Genomic DNA, 20,000 nt, shown 5'->3' with positions numbered 1-20,000 from the left:
TAGAAAATGCCCTTACATTCCACAAGCTGTTGTTTCTCTTCTAAGTAACCATGGTTCATTTGTGATACTAAAAAAGACAGGGGGTGGGGGGGAGAATGAAAAGATGAATGTTAACCCTCACATGTGCTGTCAGCAAATATTAATACATTAAAGGGAAGATTCGGACATTTTAATAAAACACAGAAATTTATACAAAATTAAGACAGCCCTGATTTTTTCACCTCACAGTCAGATATCTTAAATTCTCAGTGAAAGAAAGGCTTATGCAGCCCAACAGGTGGGCCAATATTACTGAGCCTCCAATCTCATCAGATAGTGAAGCGAGCTGCAACTGAATCCAGGAGAGAAGCTGAGTCAGTCTGTCATCAGAACCATGGAGACAGCATATTAACCACCAAGCTAAGTACATGGGATGGTGCCCACACAAGCCTCCACTTTAACCTGGCCTGAAACAGGAAGTAACTGTAGCTGAAAAGACCTTTTGGGCCATCATGAAACTTCTAGGATTAACAGGATTAATCAGATAAAGAAAATTGATCATTCACTCTGAAATGCCTATTTCAGATATCAGGTAAAGATCCAGGAGGCTAACACTAGTGCATTCCTCTGCGTTTACGATGCCCTCTACTGGGATTCCAAAAAATAAAAAGTTACTGGAATGCTCAATATCAAATTGGTCATATCTGAAATGATACTACATTACATTAAAATTATATTGTTAAATAGTTTTATTAATTTTTCTTTATGGCACATACAAGATTGTTATGTAGAAAATATAGACACACTGAGGCCTGATTGATGTTTAATTTATCACTGTCCAAATATAAGAGGCATTCAGTCATATCTATTGAAAGTTCATTTAATTATTTTTATGATTCATTTAATTATTATCTATAGTTTCTGTCTATTGGAATAAACAGTTTAAAAATAGATTCAGATTACCCGAGACAGAGTCTCTGTGATTGTTTCCTTATTCTAGAGAAATACAAAAAGTCTCTTGCATATTAAGAAGAAATTCATTGCTCAGTTTACCATTAGCCAAACAACTTGTTCCCAAAGCAGACCAAACATTTCAAAGTTTTAAACAGTTTTTTTTTTTTATAGTCAAATACAATTAATACTGTACCTGGTTCTTTCTTGTCATAGTATTGATGGATCCCAATGTCTTCATCTACATAATCAAGTAGAAATATTAAATCATGATTGTGTGTCACTTGAAAAAATGTAGCACAAAAAATGAAATTGAATCACTTTTTAAAAAATGCCTCCTGGTGACTGGCAATGTTACCACTACTGGCCTGTAAATTGCAACTATTTTAATGTTTTTTTTGTAAATACTTGTGCACTTTGGGAAGCACCCCTTCCCATGGTAAAAAGTTCCCATTTCTAGCTATGTGGTACTCTAAGACATTAGACTTTAAATAGATAGTATGTTACTATAAATTGGCCCAAGACTGACTCTCTCATCCTGGCCTCGGGAGAGATTTTGGGGGAAATTCCTCAACTGGGGAAGAAGGTTGAAGGCATTTCTTTGGCTGGCTGATTTTAAAATAAAATAGCAACTTCCTGAAGCTATTTAGAGGTTTGGAATGTTAGAATAAGAGCTGAGGAGATGGGTTAGTGGGCAACAGGTCAAAGGCGCACGATATATTCATTTATCATATGGCTCTGCAATTTATCACATAGCTGTCATTTCCAGAGATGGAATTTTATACACAGTATTTGTAATAAGCAAAAGCAATGTTAGGTTGGAATCCATTACAAAGAAATCTGAAAATAATGAACTGTCATTTAAAGATCTGGTTTCTCCCAAGAAACAAAGTCTAACAGTTCATGTTTCTGAAATGTAACAGTTCATAACATGCTTTTAATTCCCATTATCATAATTAATTATTTTATTTAGACTGCCAGGCTTTTCTGGACAGTCTGGCTATTGATTAAACATTTTATCTAGTTGTCATTACAACAGGCTTGTTCTCATAAAGATATGGGACACTGTGGGATATTGAGTCAATATTTGATTAATCATATTTTTGTATGGTTTTTAGTGTTACTGGAATGCACCTTGCTACAACTGTCATAGGGACTAGATGTCAAATAAATGTGGTTTTGGTATCGCACATTTCAAAACCAGTGGTCTGTTGAACATTGGATTTTAGCACTTGCAAAGCTAGAAGTATAAAGCTTTTTTCCACATGGATGGTAATTAGTCATGTATCTCAAATTACTTCGAAAACTGGAATGATAGTTTAATAAGATAAATGTATCTTAAGTATACCAGTTCTCCATTCAAAATTTTCAGCGCATGAGCAATAAAGTATTGTTACATATTAAGTACATATTATAATACTTCTGCAATCAACTGGAATGTATGAATGAATATCAATAAACTAGTCATTATAGTGAAACCTACAGTAAAGCAGCACATGGCTTCTTAAAAGGAAACATGAATTAGACAATATATAATCTTAATAATTTTTCGTTATTGACAAAGATACTCCAGATCTATGATGAGATAAGAAGCTGACCACATTCTACCATACTACTTTTATATAATTTGATTTCCCCAAGCATAAAAATAAACTTCAACTTCACATGAGGATTCAGAATTTTATATCAATTGAATATTCATTGACAGATTTTGTTATCTGTTTTAGGAAAAGGTTGGAATTTGGAGGACAGTTGATTTACCCGCAACATGTAAAGTATTCTTCAAAGACCACAAGTGCATCTCAGTCAGGCAGAAAGACATCTGATGGCAGATGGAAACTCAGGCCTATCAAAGGAGGGAAAGAAACAACATGTGCAAATTAATTACCTTCTACCACCAGTGAAACTGAAAGTCCCTTGGCAACTAAGTGGTAAAATAGCCTGCCATTGGAGATATTCTGAAAGCAGAATTATTCAGTAACCACACATACAGTACTGCTCTTATTTCTGCTCCTATGAATGATGCTACCTAAGAGACAAAAAAGTAGTCCTTTCTGTTATACTAAATGTACTATGTTGCTATATGTATTGTGCCAGATCCAGACCAGTGGGATACAGAAGTCTGGTAGAAGGCAAATATATTGTCCACTGGATGAAAAGTTTTCTGTTCCCTGAGTGACCAGAGCAGGGGCTGCCTTAGAGCAATCAGGAACCTGCCAGAACCAATTAAGACAGGCAAGCTAATCAAGACACCTGAAGCCAATCAAGAACTTTCTAAATTCAATTATGGCAGGCAAGTTAATCAGGACACCTCGTTTAAAAAGGACCACCCATCAGTTAGTAGGGGGGCATGCAAGGAGCAGGGAGTGAGAAGGCGTGCTGCAGGAGGAGTGAAGAGGTCAAGTGTGATCAGGCTTCAGGAGAAAGATCCTGCAGTGAGGATAAAGAAGGTGCTGGGGCAATGGGGAAGTAGCCCAGGGAGTTGTAGCTGTCACACAGCTGATACAGGGAACATTGTGGACAGCTGCTATCCACAGGGCCCTGGGCTGGAACCCGGTGTAGAGGGTGGGCCCAGGTTCCCTCCCATCCCCCCAACTCCTGATCGGACACAGGAGGACTTGACCTGGTCTGTGAGAAACACCAGAAGGGAAGGTCTAAATTGGAAAGGGATCTGCCCTGTCCCTGACCCACTAGATGGGACACAGAGACTGCGGGGATTGTTCTCCATTCCCCCATGCTGGCCAGTGATGAGGTTAGCTGAGTGGATGGCAGGTTTGAGCCACGAGCAAGAGTGGCCAAACTGAGGGCTGCTGTGAATCTCTGAGGCAAGCAAATCCGCCAATAAGCGCAGGACCCACCGAGGCAGAGGAGGAACTTTGTCACAGTACATATGGATTGTATTTAAATTCTAAGTAGTTATTATAATAGGATCAAAAACAGTCTCTAAGGGCCTGAAATATATCATTTTGAATCATTGTAATTGCCTCTCATTCGTATATAAAAGTTGACATATTCAGCAACAGCAAAGTCAGTGATACATGAGAATGAATTTGAGATAATAAGGTGGTTGTTGTTTGGTTTTTTGCTTTATATTTAGAGCCAAATTTACAACCAGACTCTATCTTTGTCCTTGCAGCTGTTTACACCATTACCACATATGCGTGTGTCAAAGTAATAACTGTGCAAGCAAAATTAGAGGCTATTTTTTAAGGTTTGACCCCAGAATATTAGAATATACTTTTAGGGCTTGACCCTTCAAGCCCTGCACATAGGGAACATTCAAGAACAAGTCAAGAGAGAGTTTTGAACATGAGATCCTTGCAGGCACTAGTAATTAATGTGAAATACCTAAAGTGACGGCTTTCCTAGATCAGAACCATAGGGAGATTATATTAAATTATTACTAACGCACAAGGACAACTGGTGTCAATCAGATAAAATGTCTGAGGTGATTGTTATGTAACATGATTGCAATTCTAACTGTTTTTTGCTTCTTTAAAGTGTTGTCTCTCCATATTCACAGTTGTGAGAATGAGTCCCCTTCTCTCCCCTCTCTCCTCCCATGCCACTGAGCATCACAAACCTTCTGGAAAATAGTTTCCATTGGACCTGTGTGACCAACCTCTTGTGGCACCAAATATTCCCAGCGGACGTTACAAACAAGACCATGTGCCCCAACTGTCTCTGCCCAATGGTCACATCAAAGTAGAACTCTGTGGAATAGAGAAAGGTGGGCATTTAAAATGAATATGCAGGGGCAACAGTCTTGAAGAACCGTAGTTTGTATGGTACTGGCCACGACCATGTTTTTCATTTTTGAGATAGGCTCTCGTTTTCCCACTGTGAGAGTCTAAATAGTACTACAACCGTAGCAGGATGGGCTGAGGAGTTCTAATTGGAACTGCCAAACCCCAAACCAAGCATCTGATATAAATGTCAAATCAAAAGAGTTGTATGATGAAAATATTAGAGACTTATCATGGATGTCACCTTAGTCCTGGTAAAGATTGTTGAAAGACGCTGAGATACTTTTGCCCTAACTAACATATAATATCTCAGTGCACAGCCTAATCCACTTAAACAGTGCTGAATGGAAAAAGCATTCCTTTTGCATTGATCCCCAAAACCACAAAAAAATCTTGCTGACTTCCTAAACCCCTTAGTCCTATCCAAGTTCAAGTTCAAAACACATGACACCTAGTAAATGGAGTATAGTTTCCCCTGGGTGAGAATGAGGTTTTGGCAAGAACACCAGGAGATTGCTGGAACTCGGGCACCACTTTTGGAATAAGTATGGGATGAGGACACAGGACAATGCTGTCCATGTGGAAGAGAGTGAAAGGAGGCTAGCCATTAAATTCTGTAATGCTCTTGTTCTTCTGGTAGATGTAACTGACAAGTGGAAGAAAAACAGGTCCTCAAGAATCACAAGGTTAAGGTCCTTGATAGAATGTGTTCTCTAACTGATGGGAAGACATTAATTAACCGCTTTTCAGAAATTTTGTGAGGGTGAAAAAAAATAGAATCTGCCACTCACATGATAATATTGAGCTGGCATGCAGGATCACCTTGACAGAAGACAAGCGGCTGAGAGACTTAGGCACAATGAATAATCTAGTATATGGACGCAGAACCTGGAGATATTGTTACCATCTGTTTATAGAGAAAATCTTTTCCACTTTTGAAAATAGTATTTCAACGTAAATGGATTTCTGAACTGCACCAAAAAATCGCCTACCCTTCAACAGGGCACACCAGATCACAAATAATTAATGTCCTGTGACCCAAGCTAAGAGGTGGAGCAACTCAGCAACTGTGGATTAGGATGCACAACGCCATCTTTCTGAGATAGCAGGTCCAATTATACCAGTAGGAGAAAAAAATTCTCATGAGACATTCGTTAATGGACTATGTGATTTAAATCCATTGAGGATCTCACTGTACAATATTGCTTTACTGTTATTATTAGGAGAGCACCTCAGCTGTACAACTGATATACTTTGACTTCTTACGACTTCAGGCTGCTTTCATTTTATTTCTTGGAAGGCAGAATATTCACTGAAATTTGCTAGACTCCTTTTTTTGGTTACAAGGAGTCTACATCTTCAAACCTGGTGGTCTGGTCTCCATAGTATTCTCTCTGACTAGTCTTACATTTTTATTCTGGCAATCAACTTCTTCCAAGCTTGTAGGTTCACTGTCACTCACAAATTAAGCTCATTCTTCGTTGCAAACTTCAAAGTCACCATTCACTCAATCGGATTATGATGACGAGTGAGTACAAAACATCTGCTAAACATGGCATCCCCCAAACTGATTTAAACTTCTCCAAGTATGAGAGCCAACCGAGACATTAACAGTTATGGTAATACTTAGAACAAAATTCTTGCTTTTTCATCTAATTATTACCATTATATTTTTGGTTTTAGTCTGTTTATGAGCCAAGCCTTGAGTACCAGAGAGATAGAAAGGAAGAGAGGAGCAAAATGGAAGGGCCGCATTAAGCACCAAAAGAATGCTTTCAAGTGTTTTTTTCCCTTGCATGTCTGAGAGGAAAAGACAGAAAGGTGCTTTGCACTCAGCACCAAATAATAACTTTTGGAGACTTTACCTATTTTTAAACATTTTCACTCCACTATTGAAAAAAATTATTTGCAAAGTTTACATTTCTTTAACTGCATCAATTAGGCTCTGCTCCTGCAAAGACTTACGCACATGCTTCAAGCATATGAGATGTTCCATTGAGCTAAATGAAATTACTCATCTGCTTGAATTTAAGCAAATACATCTTTGCAGGATTTGTAAACACAAGTGCAGGTTACCTTTTACGTATGCCCTTTTCTTGCTTCTGGTTTATAAGTTTTGTGATCTTAATTTTTTTCTGACATTTGATTTCTTCATTGGCTTTAAAGCTCTCCTTAAGCTTGCAAAGTTCTGATTTAAAAAATTGAAAGAAAAAGAACTATTTTGCTAGGAAAATTTCCCAACCTATTTTTACATAAAAATAGTTGGGATATATGTCTATATAAATATATATACACATTTTTGCTGTGATGTTGATCAAACTATACATTAGCTAAGGCTTTTTCCAAAGTCTTAAAGTGAGCTCTATTTTAGCAAAATATCATCACAAACATTTTTTTTTACCTTAGCAAAATTAATTACAAGAGAGAATAAGGAAATGGCTATCATTTTTATAAGCTTCTGGACAGAATATCTCCCAAAGCTCGGTTTTGTTTTTGACTACTTTTTCCATGTAGGCATCAGAACTCTCTCTCCGTAATCACTGGAATTCATTCCCATTCTCATTGTCAAAGCTATAACTGATCAGATATCAGGTGTTCAACCAATGAGGTACGCCAGAAAACCACTCTACAATTCATTCTGTGTTTCTGCGATGTAATACGTGGAGCAGCAATGATCAGTCTCTTTTTCTTCTTCATGACCAATTTCTCCTTCACCAAGGAGAGTAATTCCTTGCAGCACAGCGATATTAAGAAATGTAATAGTCAACTCTGTGAGATAAAGTTTGGATCCAATCAGAAACACTAGATAAGGAGGTATGTACTGTAGCTTTGATGAGCAGACAAATACAGTATATTTCATTGTGCAAAATATGCAAAACACATATTTTAAAAAGCTGGAAAACAGGAAGGTTCATATTTTTAAAGTAATCTTTTCTTTTTAATTTTACTGTAACTTGATCAACTATCTTAAACAATAAATAGTTATCCAGTACAAACAAGTAGATTTCTTTGAGCTCAATCCTGCTCCCATAGCAATTAATGGAAAAATAAACATTGACAATTATGGGAGCAGGATCATTCCTTTTATATCTGTTCACATGGATGTCATGTCTTGGGAAAAATATTTGACCTGAGTCAGTGGAAGGCATTTAGAAACAAAATAAAAATGTAAATAATCTGATTTTTTTTTAAAAAAACAAACAAACCTTCATTCGGAATCAGTTTGTAATCTGGTTGAGTAAAAAAATAACTGCTAATATCTGAATATCTGAGTCATTTAAGGAAACTACTCTCTTATCTCTCAAATTTCATAGGCATGTCAATATTTTTCATGTAGGTGTTCCCACTTCCATCTGCTTACCATGTCTGGATACAGGAGAGCTGACAAGGAAAATAATAAATTAACTGACTTTGTTGGCTTTGGCCCAAATGTCTAAGGGCTAGATCCTGCAAATGGAGCCATGTGAGCAGACACCTACACCTCAGCACAACACCACTGAAGTCTGTGGCAATCTGAGCAGGTAGAGGGATTTGCCTGCCTCAGTCTATTTGTAAGAGCTTCCTCTAAGTTTAGATCCAGAATTGAAACTGAACTTTCCCAAATGCAAAAGGTGTTTGGGATTTGGTTCACTGCAGAAATATCCCCAAGTCACACAGTTCTTATTTGGATTTAAGTTCTGGGATTGTGGGGGCAGATGTGGTGTTCCAGTTCATTTCTGTATCTAATAATCCCTTACCTGGATTTTACAGGTAAGAATTTACACCTCCTAGGAATAGGGGTGCCAACTTTCTAATTGCACAAAACCGAACACACTTGCCCCATCCCTGCCCCTTCCCTAAGGCCCTGCCCCTCTTCCACCCCTTATCCAAGGCCCCACCCCCCACTCACTGCAGCCCCCCTCCCTCTGTTGTTCGCTCTCCTCCACCCTGACTCATTTTCACTGGGATGGGACAGAGGGTTGGGGTGTGGGAGGGGGTGAGAGTTCCGGCTGGAGGTGTGGGCTCTGGAGTGGGGCTGAGGATGAGGAGTTCGGGGTGCAGAAGGGAGCTCCAGGCTGGGGCAGGGGGCTGAGGTGCGGCTCTGGGAGAGAGTTTGGGTGCGGGGGGGGGGGGGGGGGGTTCCGATCTGGGGCAGGGGGTTGGAGTGCGGATGGGGGTGAGGGGTCTGGGAGGGAGTTAGGGTGCAAGAGGGGGTTCTGACCTGGGGCAGGGGATTGGGGTACGGGTGAAGGTGCGGGATCTGGGAGGGAGTTAGGGTGCAAGAGGGGGTTTGGGGTGCAGCTGAAGGTGCGGGGTCTGGGAGGGAGTTAGGGTGCAAGCGGGGGTTCTGACCTGGGGCAGGGGATTCAGGGTGGGGGCTCCGGCCAAGCGGCACTTACCTCAGGTGATTCCTAGTCGGTGGCACAGCGGGGCTAAAGCAAGCTCTATGCCTGCCCTGGCTCTGTGCTGCTCCCAGAAGCGGCTGGCATGTTCGGCCTCTAGGCAGAGGTACAGCCAGGTGGCTCTGTGCTGTGCGCACTGCCCACGCCCACAGGTGCCGCCCCCACAGCTCCCATTGGCTGCTGTTCTAGGCAAATGGGAGCTGTGGAGTACTCCCTGATCATCCCTGCGCCTAGGGGCTGGACATGCCGGCCGCTTCCAGGGAGCTGCACAGAACCAGGGCAGGCATGGAGCCTGCCTTAGCCCCGCTGCACCGTTGACTGGACTTTTAATGACCCAGTCAGCAGTGCTGATCGGAGCCGCGAGGGTCCCTTTTTGACCGGGCGTTCCAGTCAAAAACCGGATGCCTGGCAACCCTACATAGGAACTCTAGCAAAGAACAAGCTAAACTTGAGAATGAACAACTGAAGTTTTGTTGCTGTGGGAATCATAACTCTGACATTCTGATATCTACATGTTTAAATTCTCATCTTTATGGTGGCATTAGCGAAGCTGTATGCATGTGTTTAAACAGAAGTTTGACATTACACAATAAATAACATTCAGGGCCTGGTTCTCATTTTCACTCTGTCCCTTTACGTCACTCTGGCAGGGTAAAGGGCTTTAAATGGAGTACAAATTACATTACATTTATCCCCCCACACACCCCTTTTTATACAAAATCCCCTTTACACTGTCAGAGAAATATAAAGAGGCTTTAGTGTAAATGGGAATTAGGACCTCCATTTATAAATGCAATCCTCAATTTTAAGAAGTGGAAATCCATACATGTTCTTATAAACCGACTCAATACAAAATCTGACCTATCTTAAAATATGAGTTTCAGACTTTTTTCAGGAAAAAAAAGATAATATGTAGATGGGTCTACAACACACAGTATACATTCTAATGAAGTACACACTGAAGCTCTTATTGTAAGAAAAGGCTGAATAATCATTGAAAGGAAATACATTATCTGATAACCCAAGAATTCTGGCATGAAAATCATACATTGTAAATTTATTTCCATATGCCGTGAAGTTGTTTCATGCTCCATTGAATTAATTCTTCATGGTTTTTATTATTGTTTTAGAAATCTGAAACTAAGTCCTGTCTTTTGTAATGACAAATAGTTAAGTTATATTTACTGTTTTAAATTTTAACATATTTCAGTGTTTAACTGTAACAAAATTATATAGCTCCTTAAAATATCAAAATTACTACATAAATCTCATCCTAATAAGTTCAGCTATAAATCAGAACAAACATTTTAGCCCCAAGTGATAGTAATTAAAAGCACATCTTAAATACATATCTTTCATTTAATGTAGCTGCTACTCATCTATCTTACTTAGATTCAAAATATTGCAGCCCTGGTCCTGCAACTAGTTCTGCATGGGTGGACTCCAATGGGGATCCATGTGGGCTAAAAGTGCCACCTATGCAGAGCCAATAGCAGGATCAGATCCTGAAACAGTATCCAAAAAATAAATAAAAAATTCAGAAATTCACTGCATTTTTATTGACTGTTAAGTATCAGGATTCCAGAAATCATTATTTTGAACAGTTTGGTTGCTTAGTTGTGTGTTGTAGAATCCTGAAGCACATGGTGAAGAACTACTATTTGTTGTGGATCAGCTATACTTGACTTCTTGGATTAGCAATCTCTTGAAAAAATGTCAACAACTTGTCAGTTCACTCCTGTTCAAATATTTGCAGGGAAGAGATGTTCTAAAATACGCTTATATGAATGCTCTATATTTCTAGATGCTGATGGACGAGTATTTGTGTTTATTATATAAGGGTATCTCCATTTTATGCAATTTTACATTAACGACAACCTGATTCACTCACAGTATTGGTACACCTAGTTTGGTTAGGGGAATGATTTTTTTACTGAAATACTTACATTGATCCTAGTGTAGACACAGTTATACTGGAATAAAGGTGCCTTATACTGAAATAGTTATACCGATATAAAGTGCCCACTGCAACCTTTATGTGTGTTGGGTCTTTGTCCAGCTTGCTGGAAGAAAAGGGGCATTGCCTCTTTAAAGGTTCCCTTGCAACAGTGGGGGAAAAGGGAGAAAGCTTACAGGGATGGACAGGATGTAGTTGGGGCCAGGTCAAGGTCACTGCATTGCCCTTCCTGTTAACAGAAAGAGTGGGAGAGGTATTTATACCCCATGCAGCCATGAAAGACCCTCTTTCCCATGATCAGGATGGAAGAACCCACCCACACATGTATTTGGAATAGGACCGGTTCCCTTCTGACCTGCTGTGGGCATCACACTAGTTGCCCCTTTTCCCTGGTGTGGCTGGGAAGGAATTTTCCCCTCCCCGCCAGATTGGCCAAGGGTTTTTCATCTTCCCCACAGCTGGTCTGGTCTGGTGGGGTGGAGTAGGCAGGTTAGGTTATCATGTCACACTTTATACATAATAGTTGTGACAGATGTTCAGTGCAGGTACTTGGTATGGAAGGCATTCGGTTATTGCATACATGGGATTGGAAAAGGATTTGAAGGAACACATCCCTTATGAGAACTGAGTAAGTGGGGTTGGAGGCTCCTTATGTCTTGCCAGTAGGGAGCCAACCCCCTCCTTTTCCTGGTCCCCTTTAAGGGAGCTGAGGAAAGGGGTTTGGGGCTCCTACATCTGGCTCAGAGATAACCCCCTCCTCACTGCACTGTACAATTTATTGCCAGATTATTCACGTATAACGCCTGGAAGTAAATTGCGGCCTAATTAATCCATATTCATGGCTTTCTGTCTTTCTTCCAGCATGGATGGACAAAGAACCTTTATACCGCTATAACTGCCCACACTAGGAGGGCTGTACCCTTTAACTATAATGGTATAGTTAAAGCAATACAATTTGCGCGTGTAGACAAGCCCTTAATTACCATCAGACTTTTAATTTATAATAAACTCTGCTCAATTCTTTCTGTGCATGCTCAAATCCTGGCCTTTAATATAATTAAGTATTGCTGTGGTACAAATTGGTACTCAAGGTTGTAGCAAAATGTTGTGCATTTTTATCTGTAAAATTCAGTGCCTCATGATCACCATCTATTCCCTTCTTATCTCCTCTGACCTTAGTCAGTCACACTAAAGTCAACAAGAGTTTTGGCTGAGTGAAAATGGCATGATTTGACCCTTTAAAAGTAAAAGCATACAGAAGTGTGTGTGTGTTTTTGGCATAGATTTTGTGTATCTGCCTTAAAAGCATCTATTTTTTTTTTTTGACTCGCTGTTGCTTCACTTTCCTTCTGAAACAAGCCAATATTTTCACACCTGTGTGCCTATATTTTAGACACCTAAAGCCACATTTAGGCACCTAAATAAAAGTGGCCTGATTTTCAGAGGTACTTAAGCCACTTCTAAACATCAGGCCTCATATTTAGGTATCTAAAAATGGCTTTATGTGCCCAAGATCTGAACAACACCTCTCATTCTTATACAAATTCCCTAATTTTGACAAAAACATATATAAATTCATTTTTGGACATGGAGAGATGGGCATAGCTCTAGTGTAATGAGGATAAAAAAATAAACAGGTGCTTCTATAATAAATATAAACGAACACTGGCTGAAAAAGATGCAGTTTAATAACCACAGTACAGATAAATTTATCAGATTCATTTAAATATCAGTCAATCTGACTAGGCACTTACAGTGCCCTCATCATCAAGGTATTTGAGTACCTCACAGACATTCATGAATTTATCCTCAAAACACCCCCTTGAGGTAAGGAAGTAACATTGTTCCCATTTGACAGATAGGGGACTGAGGCACAGAAAATACTGGCTTGCCCAAGGTTAGACAGCTATATATTGTGGCCAATTCAGAAACTGAATCCAGATCTCACGAGTTCCAGCCCACTGCCTAACCCAGAAAATCATCTTTCATTCCTTCATGCATACTTTTACTACATATTATTGATACACGCTTGTGAACAGCAGCTATTGACTAACTTACAAGATAACAAGATTAAGGATAACTAAACCGAATGAACTTGAGGTAATGCTATTTGGTAGAGACATTCAGTTTATGAATCAGTCATACCTCTGAGAACATTAATGAAGCCCAGCACTCAATGTTCAATTGATACTGCAGGCAAGTCTTACAATCTGTAGCAACTGTCTGACAGAGTGGGTGTGAAAAGTTAAAAGCTCACCAAAGATAGATATAATTGACCTGGGTTTTGACTTCATAGAGTGAAAAGTTCATAAACACATTTTGGTACAGACCCTTAAGGCCTTTATAAAATCCTGATAACAGATAAGTAATTCACACTGTAGATAACCACTGTTGACACGACAGAGTAATTGTGGAAGTATATAGACTATAATGGTGGCTCTATTAATACCAGTTGTAGCTAAACCAGATTCTAACATTGCTTGGCTAGCAACTGCAGGGCTGCATTGACATAGAGGGTTTAAAGAAATATTTGCACCATTGCTCTAGCAGTGGGGCAGCTCCCATTTGTAACGAGGCACGTCTTACTCAGAGCAGAAGCTCTTTGGAGCTGAGAAAGTTTTGGAGGAAAAATCCAGTAGGCCTAAACTTCCCAAGCAGGCCTAAAACTTTGGTCAAGCTAACTGTGTGTGTAAAAGCATAAGGAGAGGCTGAGGAAAATTCCATTGTGGGGCAATTGCAACAGCACAGCTTAAGAAGTGTAACCCTAACAGCTAGACATTAGGAAAGACCCATTAACCACAAAGAACAACCTGTCAATAACAGGAAAAGCTTGTTTTGCTATATCCCAAATAAGGAAACCTACTGTTAAAGCTTGCATGATATGCCAGATAAGGGAAAATGCTGTTAAAGGAAGTGTGCTTAACAAATTGTGGTTTTCAGCTATATAAACGCCTGTATTTTCTGCTTATGCAGAGCAGCTATGGCTGACTCTACCTGTATACGTATACTTGAATAAAGCCTCAGGCGATTCTGATTTCAAACACAACGCGTGGTTAATTTTCCACCACGTCTTATCCAGGTTTGTAATGAACAGTGTAAACTGATGGATCTGTAGAAATAGTATAGAACAACAACAACATGGAAATTCAAAGAGTCTGAAATACTCTTTGTGACTCATCCCTATATGCACAGGTATTTTAGTTCATCAGACATATAATACCAGCCACTGTTTAGGGAACATGCCATAATTCTGAATTTATTTGCTTTCAGCAGTTTAAATAAGATCTATATCTATACCTATATCAGTGTCCTGAGATTTAGCTATCAAACTCCCACATTGGTGGGAATCATACAGTTCATTTCCCATGCAGAGCACTGAAAATGTAGTCCCTTCATGTTATCTGAGTAACGTCTACTTAATTTCCTTTGTGTGTGTGTGCGCACGCATGTATAAACCAATTTCTCATTGTAACAGAGGCTTGGAGGGCTGGGTGGCCTAGTGTTTGGAGTGCTTGATTTCCAGCCCCCTGGTTGGTTGAGGTGCCTCAGTCTTTAAGGCTGGGGGGAACTGGGGAACCTGGGCACTCCAGCTTCACCGGGTCTCAGCCCAGGGCCCTGTGTCAGTCAACCCCTGAGTAGGGGACCTCCCAGCACAGAGTCTATGTCCACGCCCTGGGCTATGTCCTAACACTGTCCCTTCAGTTTGGGGCATGGCCCCTATAGTCCAAGTCGCTGTGGTGATTGTCTCCAGGAGTGCCCCCCTGTGAACCTTGGGTAGTGTCCTGTTGCTGTTCCAGGTTTCTCTGGGCGGGGCAGCCGTATGTTTGGTGGGGTTGGAACCCCATAAGGTCTCTGTACTTCAGTCAAGCAGGCCAGGATTTGAGCTAGTGTCTTCTCCCTCCCGAGGTGCCCTGTGAAGGATATGGGATGGGTGAGTCGCATAACCTCCTTCCCAATAGGGTTGGGGTACCAGAAACTGATTCCAAACTGCCTCAGTTTGCCAGTCCTTTTCAATGCAGTATAGGTGGTCAGCCTGAAATTTGAAGTGTGGGAACAAACCCACTTGACAGGGCTCGACATTCTCTCCATTTACTACCCCAACTGGGAAGTATGCTTGGCTCAGCATGTTGTCTGCCTGTTCTACAAAACTGGAGAACTGGGTCAGAATCTGGGACCTCCACATCAGGTTGGGACGGGGCCTTGTATTGCTGGGTTCTGATGAGTGGGATGTCCCCTCATCTGGATCAGTGATCTTTCCCACACCTGCAAGGGTCACAGGCTCAGGCAGATCTATAGTTGGCAGTAGAAAGGCCTTGCAGTCTGAAGGGGGTCCCACAAGCTCCTTTAACAATTCCCCAAAATAGCTCCAGTCTCAGCTGCAAACAACAGGGTAGGCGAGTGTCAGGGCCAGGCCGACCATCGGGGATTTTGTACGCTCCCCCACTGTTAGTCACCTGAATACGGGGATACAATTTCACATCCCCACACACACACTGTAACAGGCTAGTGCCCCAAGTCAACCCCAGGTCAGGAACCACAGAGCTTCACATGCGGGTCTGAGCACACCCTGAGTCCACAAGTCCCACCGCTTCAATCCCATTCACTTGTACCTGGATGGTTAACTGCGCTGAGTTGCGTTGTGGCGCTCATGCCCCCGGGGTCAAGATCTTCCCAAAACTACACTCCATGTAGGGGTAATCTCTGGACCAGTGCCTGGGACAGCCACATGTGAAACATCTGTCCGGGTCTTGGCTATTACGATTGGTCCCGACGCAGTGTATTGAGATGGTCTCTTCCCCATGGGATCTGCCAAGTTCAGGCCCCAGTGATGTTCCTTTCTTAACCTCTGGTTGGACAGTGGTTTTCAGACTGGGGTGCGAGTCAATGGCTCCAGACTTGCAGGCCGGAAGCCCCTGAGGCCTCTCAGTCCTAAGGCCCTCTGGAGTCCAGGTGAGGGGGAAGTTGGTTTAAGCCACTCGAGATACTGGCTTCCATGTGCTGCTTCCTCTTTTGGTGGCATGGGGCTCTTGATCCCCACAGGTCCCTGTGGGGTGCTATTATGGGGGCCTTCGTGGACAGGTAATTTTCAACCAGCTGAATGGCATCCACCATGGTTTCAGGACGATGCTGTAACACTCATTCCTTTCTCCCAAGGGGTAGTATCTGGGTGAACTGTTTCAGAAGGACCAGCTTGGCTTCCTGAGCTCCAGTTTTTGAGTCTGGTTGGAGCCATTTCCAGCTTAAGTCTCATATTTTCTGGGCAACCAAGTGAGGTCTTGCCCACGGTGGGTACCGCTCCCTATGAAAGCATTGCTGGAATGTCTCTTCCGAGATGCCTAAGACGTTGAGAATGGTTGCCTTGACGCGCATATATTCTTGTGCTGCGGCAGGATCTAAAGCACAATACATGGCTTGCACTACCCTGGTTAAGTATGGGATCAGCACCACAGCCTATTGGTCTCGGGACCATGGGGCTACTGTGGCCACCTGCTCAAAGGTTTGAAGGAAGGCCTTGGGATCATATTCAGGTCCCATCTTGGTGAGTCTGATGGGGGCGGAGTCATAACTGGGGTGAGGTTTGCTGGCTCTGCTGGAACAGGTGGCCATAGTATTGTGACCACATGTTGGATCAGCTGCTACTGATTAGCCATCTACTGAAGCAGTTGCTGCTGCTGTGGCTGCTTCTTGTGTATTTTGTTCGGCCATCCATTTTAGCAGCTATTCTATCTCCATTCAGCCAGAGGGGGTTGAGGTTGGTGGTTGCTTAAGGGATTTTTTGTGTTTTTTTCCAATTACCTTATTCCAGGACTAGGGCATCTGCCCAAATTCTCCACCAAAACTGTAACAGAGGTCTTGGAGGGCCAGGTGGCTTAGTAGTTGGAGCACTGGGTTTCTAGCTTCCTGCTTGGTTGAGGTTGTGACGCTGTATGGAATCTGGGGGACACTTTAGGATATTATAAATACTAATATTGTAAAACTGCAAGGAATCTGACCAGATATACCATGTAAGATATCAGTGGAAATGTTATGATTTTCCAAATATGATGATCTTGCTTATAGGTTTGTATCACTTTTGTATTATGAGTTATAGATATGTGTGGTATATCTGTATTTCCAAAGTTGTGCTGTGTTTCTGGGTGACACCCCCCAGACAGATTGGCATCAGTACTAGCCCTGCTTGATGACCCATCAAGGGACATCAACTGTACAGTGAACCCATTGAAAGGGTTATGACTCAGGCTTATGACTCAGCAAGACATGCAGGAGCATGCCTATGGTCAGAACTCTAAGACTTCCATGCCATGTGCTGGGCAGCTTGTGTTTGGAACAAAGGAAATATAGGCTGCACGGCAAAAAACTATAAAAGGCAGCTGCATCTTCTCCATTTTGTCTTCAATCCTGCTTCTTACCTCTGGAGTGACTTTTCTACAAACTGAAGCTCTGAACAAAGGACTAAATGACCCATCCATGCTGTGGATGTGTTCCAGAGGGACTTTCAAGCCAGCAAACTCACCAATGCTGCTAAGAACCTGATATATTGACTCTGAAGTCTTTGTACGTATATAACAGCTTTACCATTTGACAACTCCCTTCTTGTCCTTTCTTTTTTCTTCATAATAAACCTTTAGTTTTAGACGCTAAAGGATTGGCTGGTATTTTGGGTAAGATCCAACCTAATGTTGATCTGCCAATGTAGCTGGCGGGGTTCAGAACATTTTGTGTAGTGAGAAGAGCTGTTTAAATAACTTCTCACTGTACTGCACCTAGGTGCTGATTGGGAGCCACACAATCGGAATGCAAAAAAGGGGGCTGTGTGATTTCTTTTTTTGCTTCTTGATAACCAGTGTGGGGGATCAGGAGCAGTTTGTGACTGGTTTAAGAGCTTAACTTTAGTGTTAGCCACCAGTTTTGGGAGTGTCTGCTCTCCCTTTTGCAGCCTGCCCTGACCTTGGCATTTCCAGTGAGGGCTGCCCTGGACATACTGGGTCACAGAGGTGTCTCAGTCTTTAAGGCTTGGGGAGGGTAGAGGGAACTGACCCTTCCCACTCCACCAGGTCCCAGGACAGGGTCCCTGCGTAAGCGGACCCCTGAGTAGGGGACCTCCCAGCATGGAGTCTACATCCACTGCCCTGGGCTACGCCTTACCACTGTTCTTTCAGTTTGGGACATGGCCCCTATAGTCCAAGTCACTGTGGTGGTTGTCTCTAGGAGTGCCCCCTAGTGAACCTTGGGCAGCGTCCTGCTGTAGTCCCAGGTTCCTCCAGCTGTAAGTTTGGTGGGGTTGGAATTCCAAAAGATCTCTGTGCTTTGGCTACCTGTGTTTCTCTTAGGCTGGGTGCTCCTAGGCGTCCTCCTCTGTCTCCTTTGACCAGGGAGACAGTGCTTGTTTCCTGGTGGCTGCCTTGGCTGGCAGGCTTTCCCCTCAGGTAGGGGGGCAGCTAGCTCCTCATCAGTCAACCCCAAACTGAGTCAGTTTCTCTCCTTTTCTCTCCCCTCATGCTTGGCATTGGCTGCAGGTATACTCGGGCAGGACTAGCTGGGCCCAAAGGCTCTCTTAACCCTTTCTATGCTGGTGGGCAGTTTCTCTGCTTCATCACAGTCATAGAACTGAACAGCTCTTACTCTTTACAGCTTAGAATACGGATATGCTAAGTGCCTGTATATTTATTTAAATAATTTCAAAAACACGTTGACAAACTAGTTGCAAATCTTACAAAAACTTTCAAGTGGTCTTAGAAAATCTAGAGAATATTTTCTGAGAACATAGTAGGAGCTGTTTAATTTTATCTTTAAATGTCATTTTTGGTATTTTATTTTAAAATAGTTTTGACATTCAGATAATTTATCAGTTGCTTCTTTACTATGACCCATATTCTTCTCCTTTTCTGTGTGTTTGTTCTAGGCAATAAATTAAATTTCACTAATATTTGAAGATCAGTTGTGACCTTTTGCTTAGCCATTTTCAAGGTTCATATTAATATGAACATCTTGTTTGCTAGTATTTATTTTTAATATTTTTGCTGGTGCACGTAACTTCCAGTTAATCCAACAAGACTTGTATCTAGTTGTCTTCAATATAATATAAAAAACCCCCTACGTCTATGAGTCAGATTTCCTTTTAACCAAGATTTGATTGCAAACACAAACAACAAGCTTTTCTTCCTTTGTACTCCTTTCTGATCTTCAAACAGGTTACTATGAAAAGGACTTACAATTTTTCTATTTTAAGACATATTCATCTCCACCATTACAGTGGAGGAAGACAGAAAAATAGAAATGTTCATATTACAATAATTAATTCCAGATTGTAATGCCACCATATAGGTTTATGTTATTACTGCACAGATAGGCAGGAGGAAAAAGGACTTTGAAGAAAAAATACACTTGTTCAAACATTTTATAATCACAGTTTTAACAGCTGAGCAGAGGACCACATAAAAAATTAAAGATAGAGAGATTCAAATACTGTATCATTGACTGGTTTGCTATTGTCAGAGAGGAGTAAAGTGAGCCCAGTCTTGTCTATAAGAAGAGTTCAGTTAAAAAATCTGCTCAAGCAGCGATGCCTTATAAATAGGGTGACCAGATAGCAACTGTGAAAAAACGGGACAGAGGATGGGGGGTAACAGGCGCCTATATATGAAAAAGTCCCAAAAAACGGGACTGTCCCTTTAAAAACGGGACATCTTGTCACCCTACTTATAAACAATGAAAATGAAACAAGTCATGTCCAAAGTGTGCTGAGAGGGCCATGTAATCAGCAAGTTTCAGAAAAGTGGCTCAAGCCAAAACTGGACATTTTCAACAGTAACAAGCCAAAGCTTAAGAAATCCATTCACCAAAAAGCAAGCAGGAAACTTCCCTGGTGAAAATGGTTGAGGGGAGTGGGTATTTATCCATCGGTTTTCTCAGAATAAAAGCTTTTATTTTGAACAGAGTTATGTTTCTAGCCCTTTATGGTTGCAATGACAGCCTTCTGAATGT

General features: G+C 41.5%; 1 protein-coding gene across 4 annotated transcripts in view; it reads right to left on the bottom strand.

Moving 5' to 3' along the window:
* The window catches only part of LOC102938329 (WD repeat containing planar cell polarity effector), a 255,151-nt gene that overhangs the window by 163,364 nt on the left and 71,787 nt on the right, over positions 1-20,000 (bottom strand). For 3 of the 4 annotated variants that reach the window (XM_007062889.4, XM_043543984.1, XM_043543985.1), the window contains exons 2-4: positions 2,692-2,776; positions 1,127-1,171; positions 17-67 (exon numbers count right to left, since the gene is read on the bottom strand). In XM_007062889.4, the coding sequence (XP_007062951.3) occupies positions 17-67; positions 1,127-1,171; positions 2,692-2,752 (157 nt within the window). In that variant the 5' untranslated portion in view covers positions 2,753-2,776. Of the gene's footprint in view, positions 1-16; positions 68-1,126; positions 1,172-2,691; positions 2,777-7,336; positions 7,443-20,000 lie in introns of those variants that run through there. The other variant, XM_043543983.1, reaches the window with a different exon arrangement.

The sequence above is a fragment of the Chelonia mydas genome, chromosome 3 (genome assembly GCF_015237465.2).
Source record: "Chelonia mydas isolate rCheMyd1 chromosome 3, rCheMyd1.pri.v2, whole genome shotgun sequence".
Lineage (NCBI taxonomy): Eukaryota > Metazoa > Chordata > Testudines > Cheloniidae > Chelonia > Chelonia mydas.
This window is presented reverse-complemented; position numbering and strand designations above follow the sequence as displayed.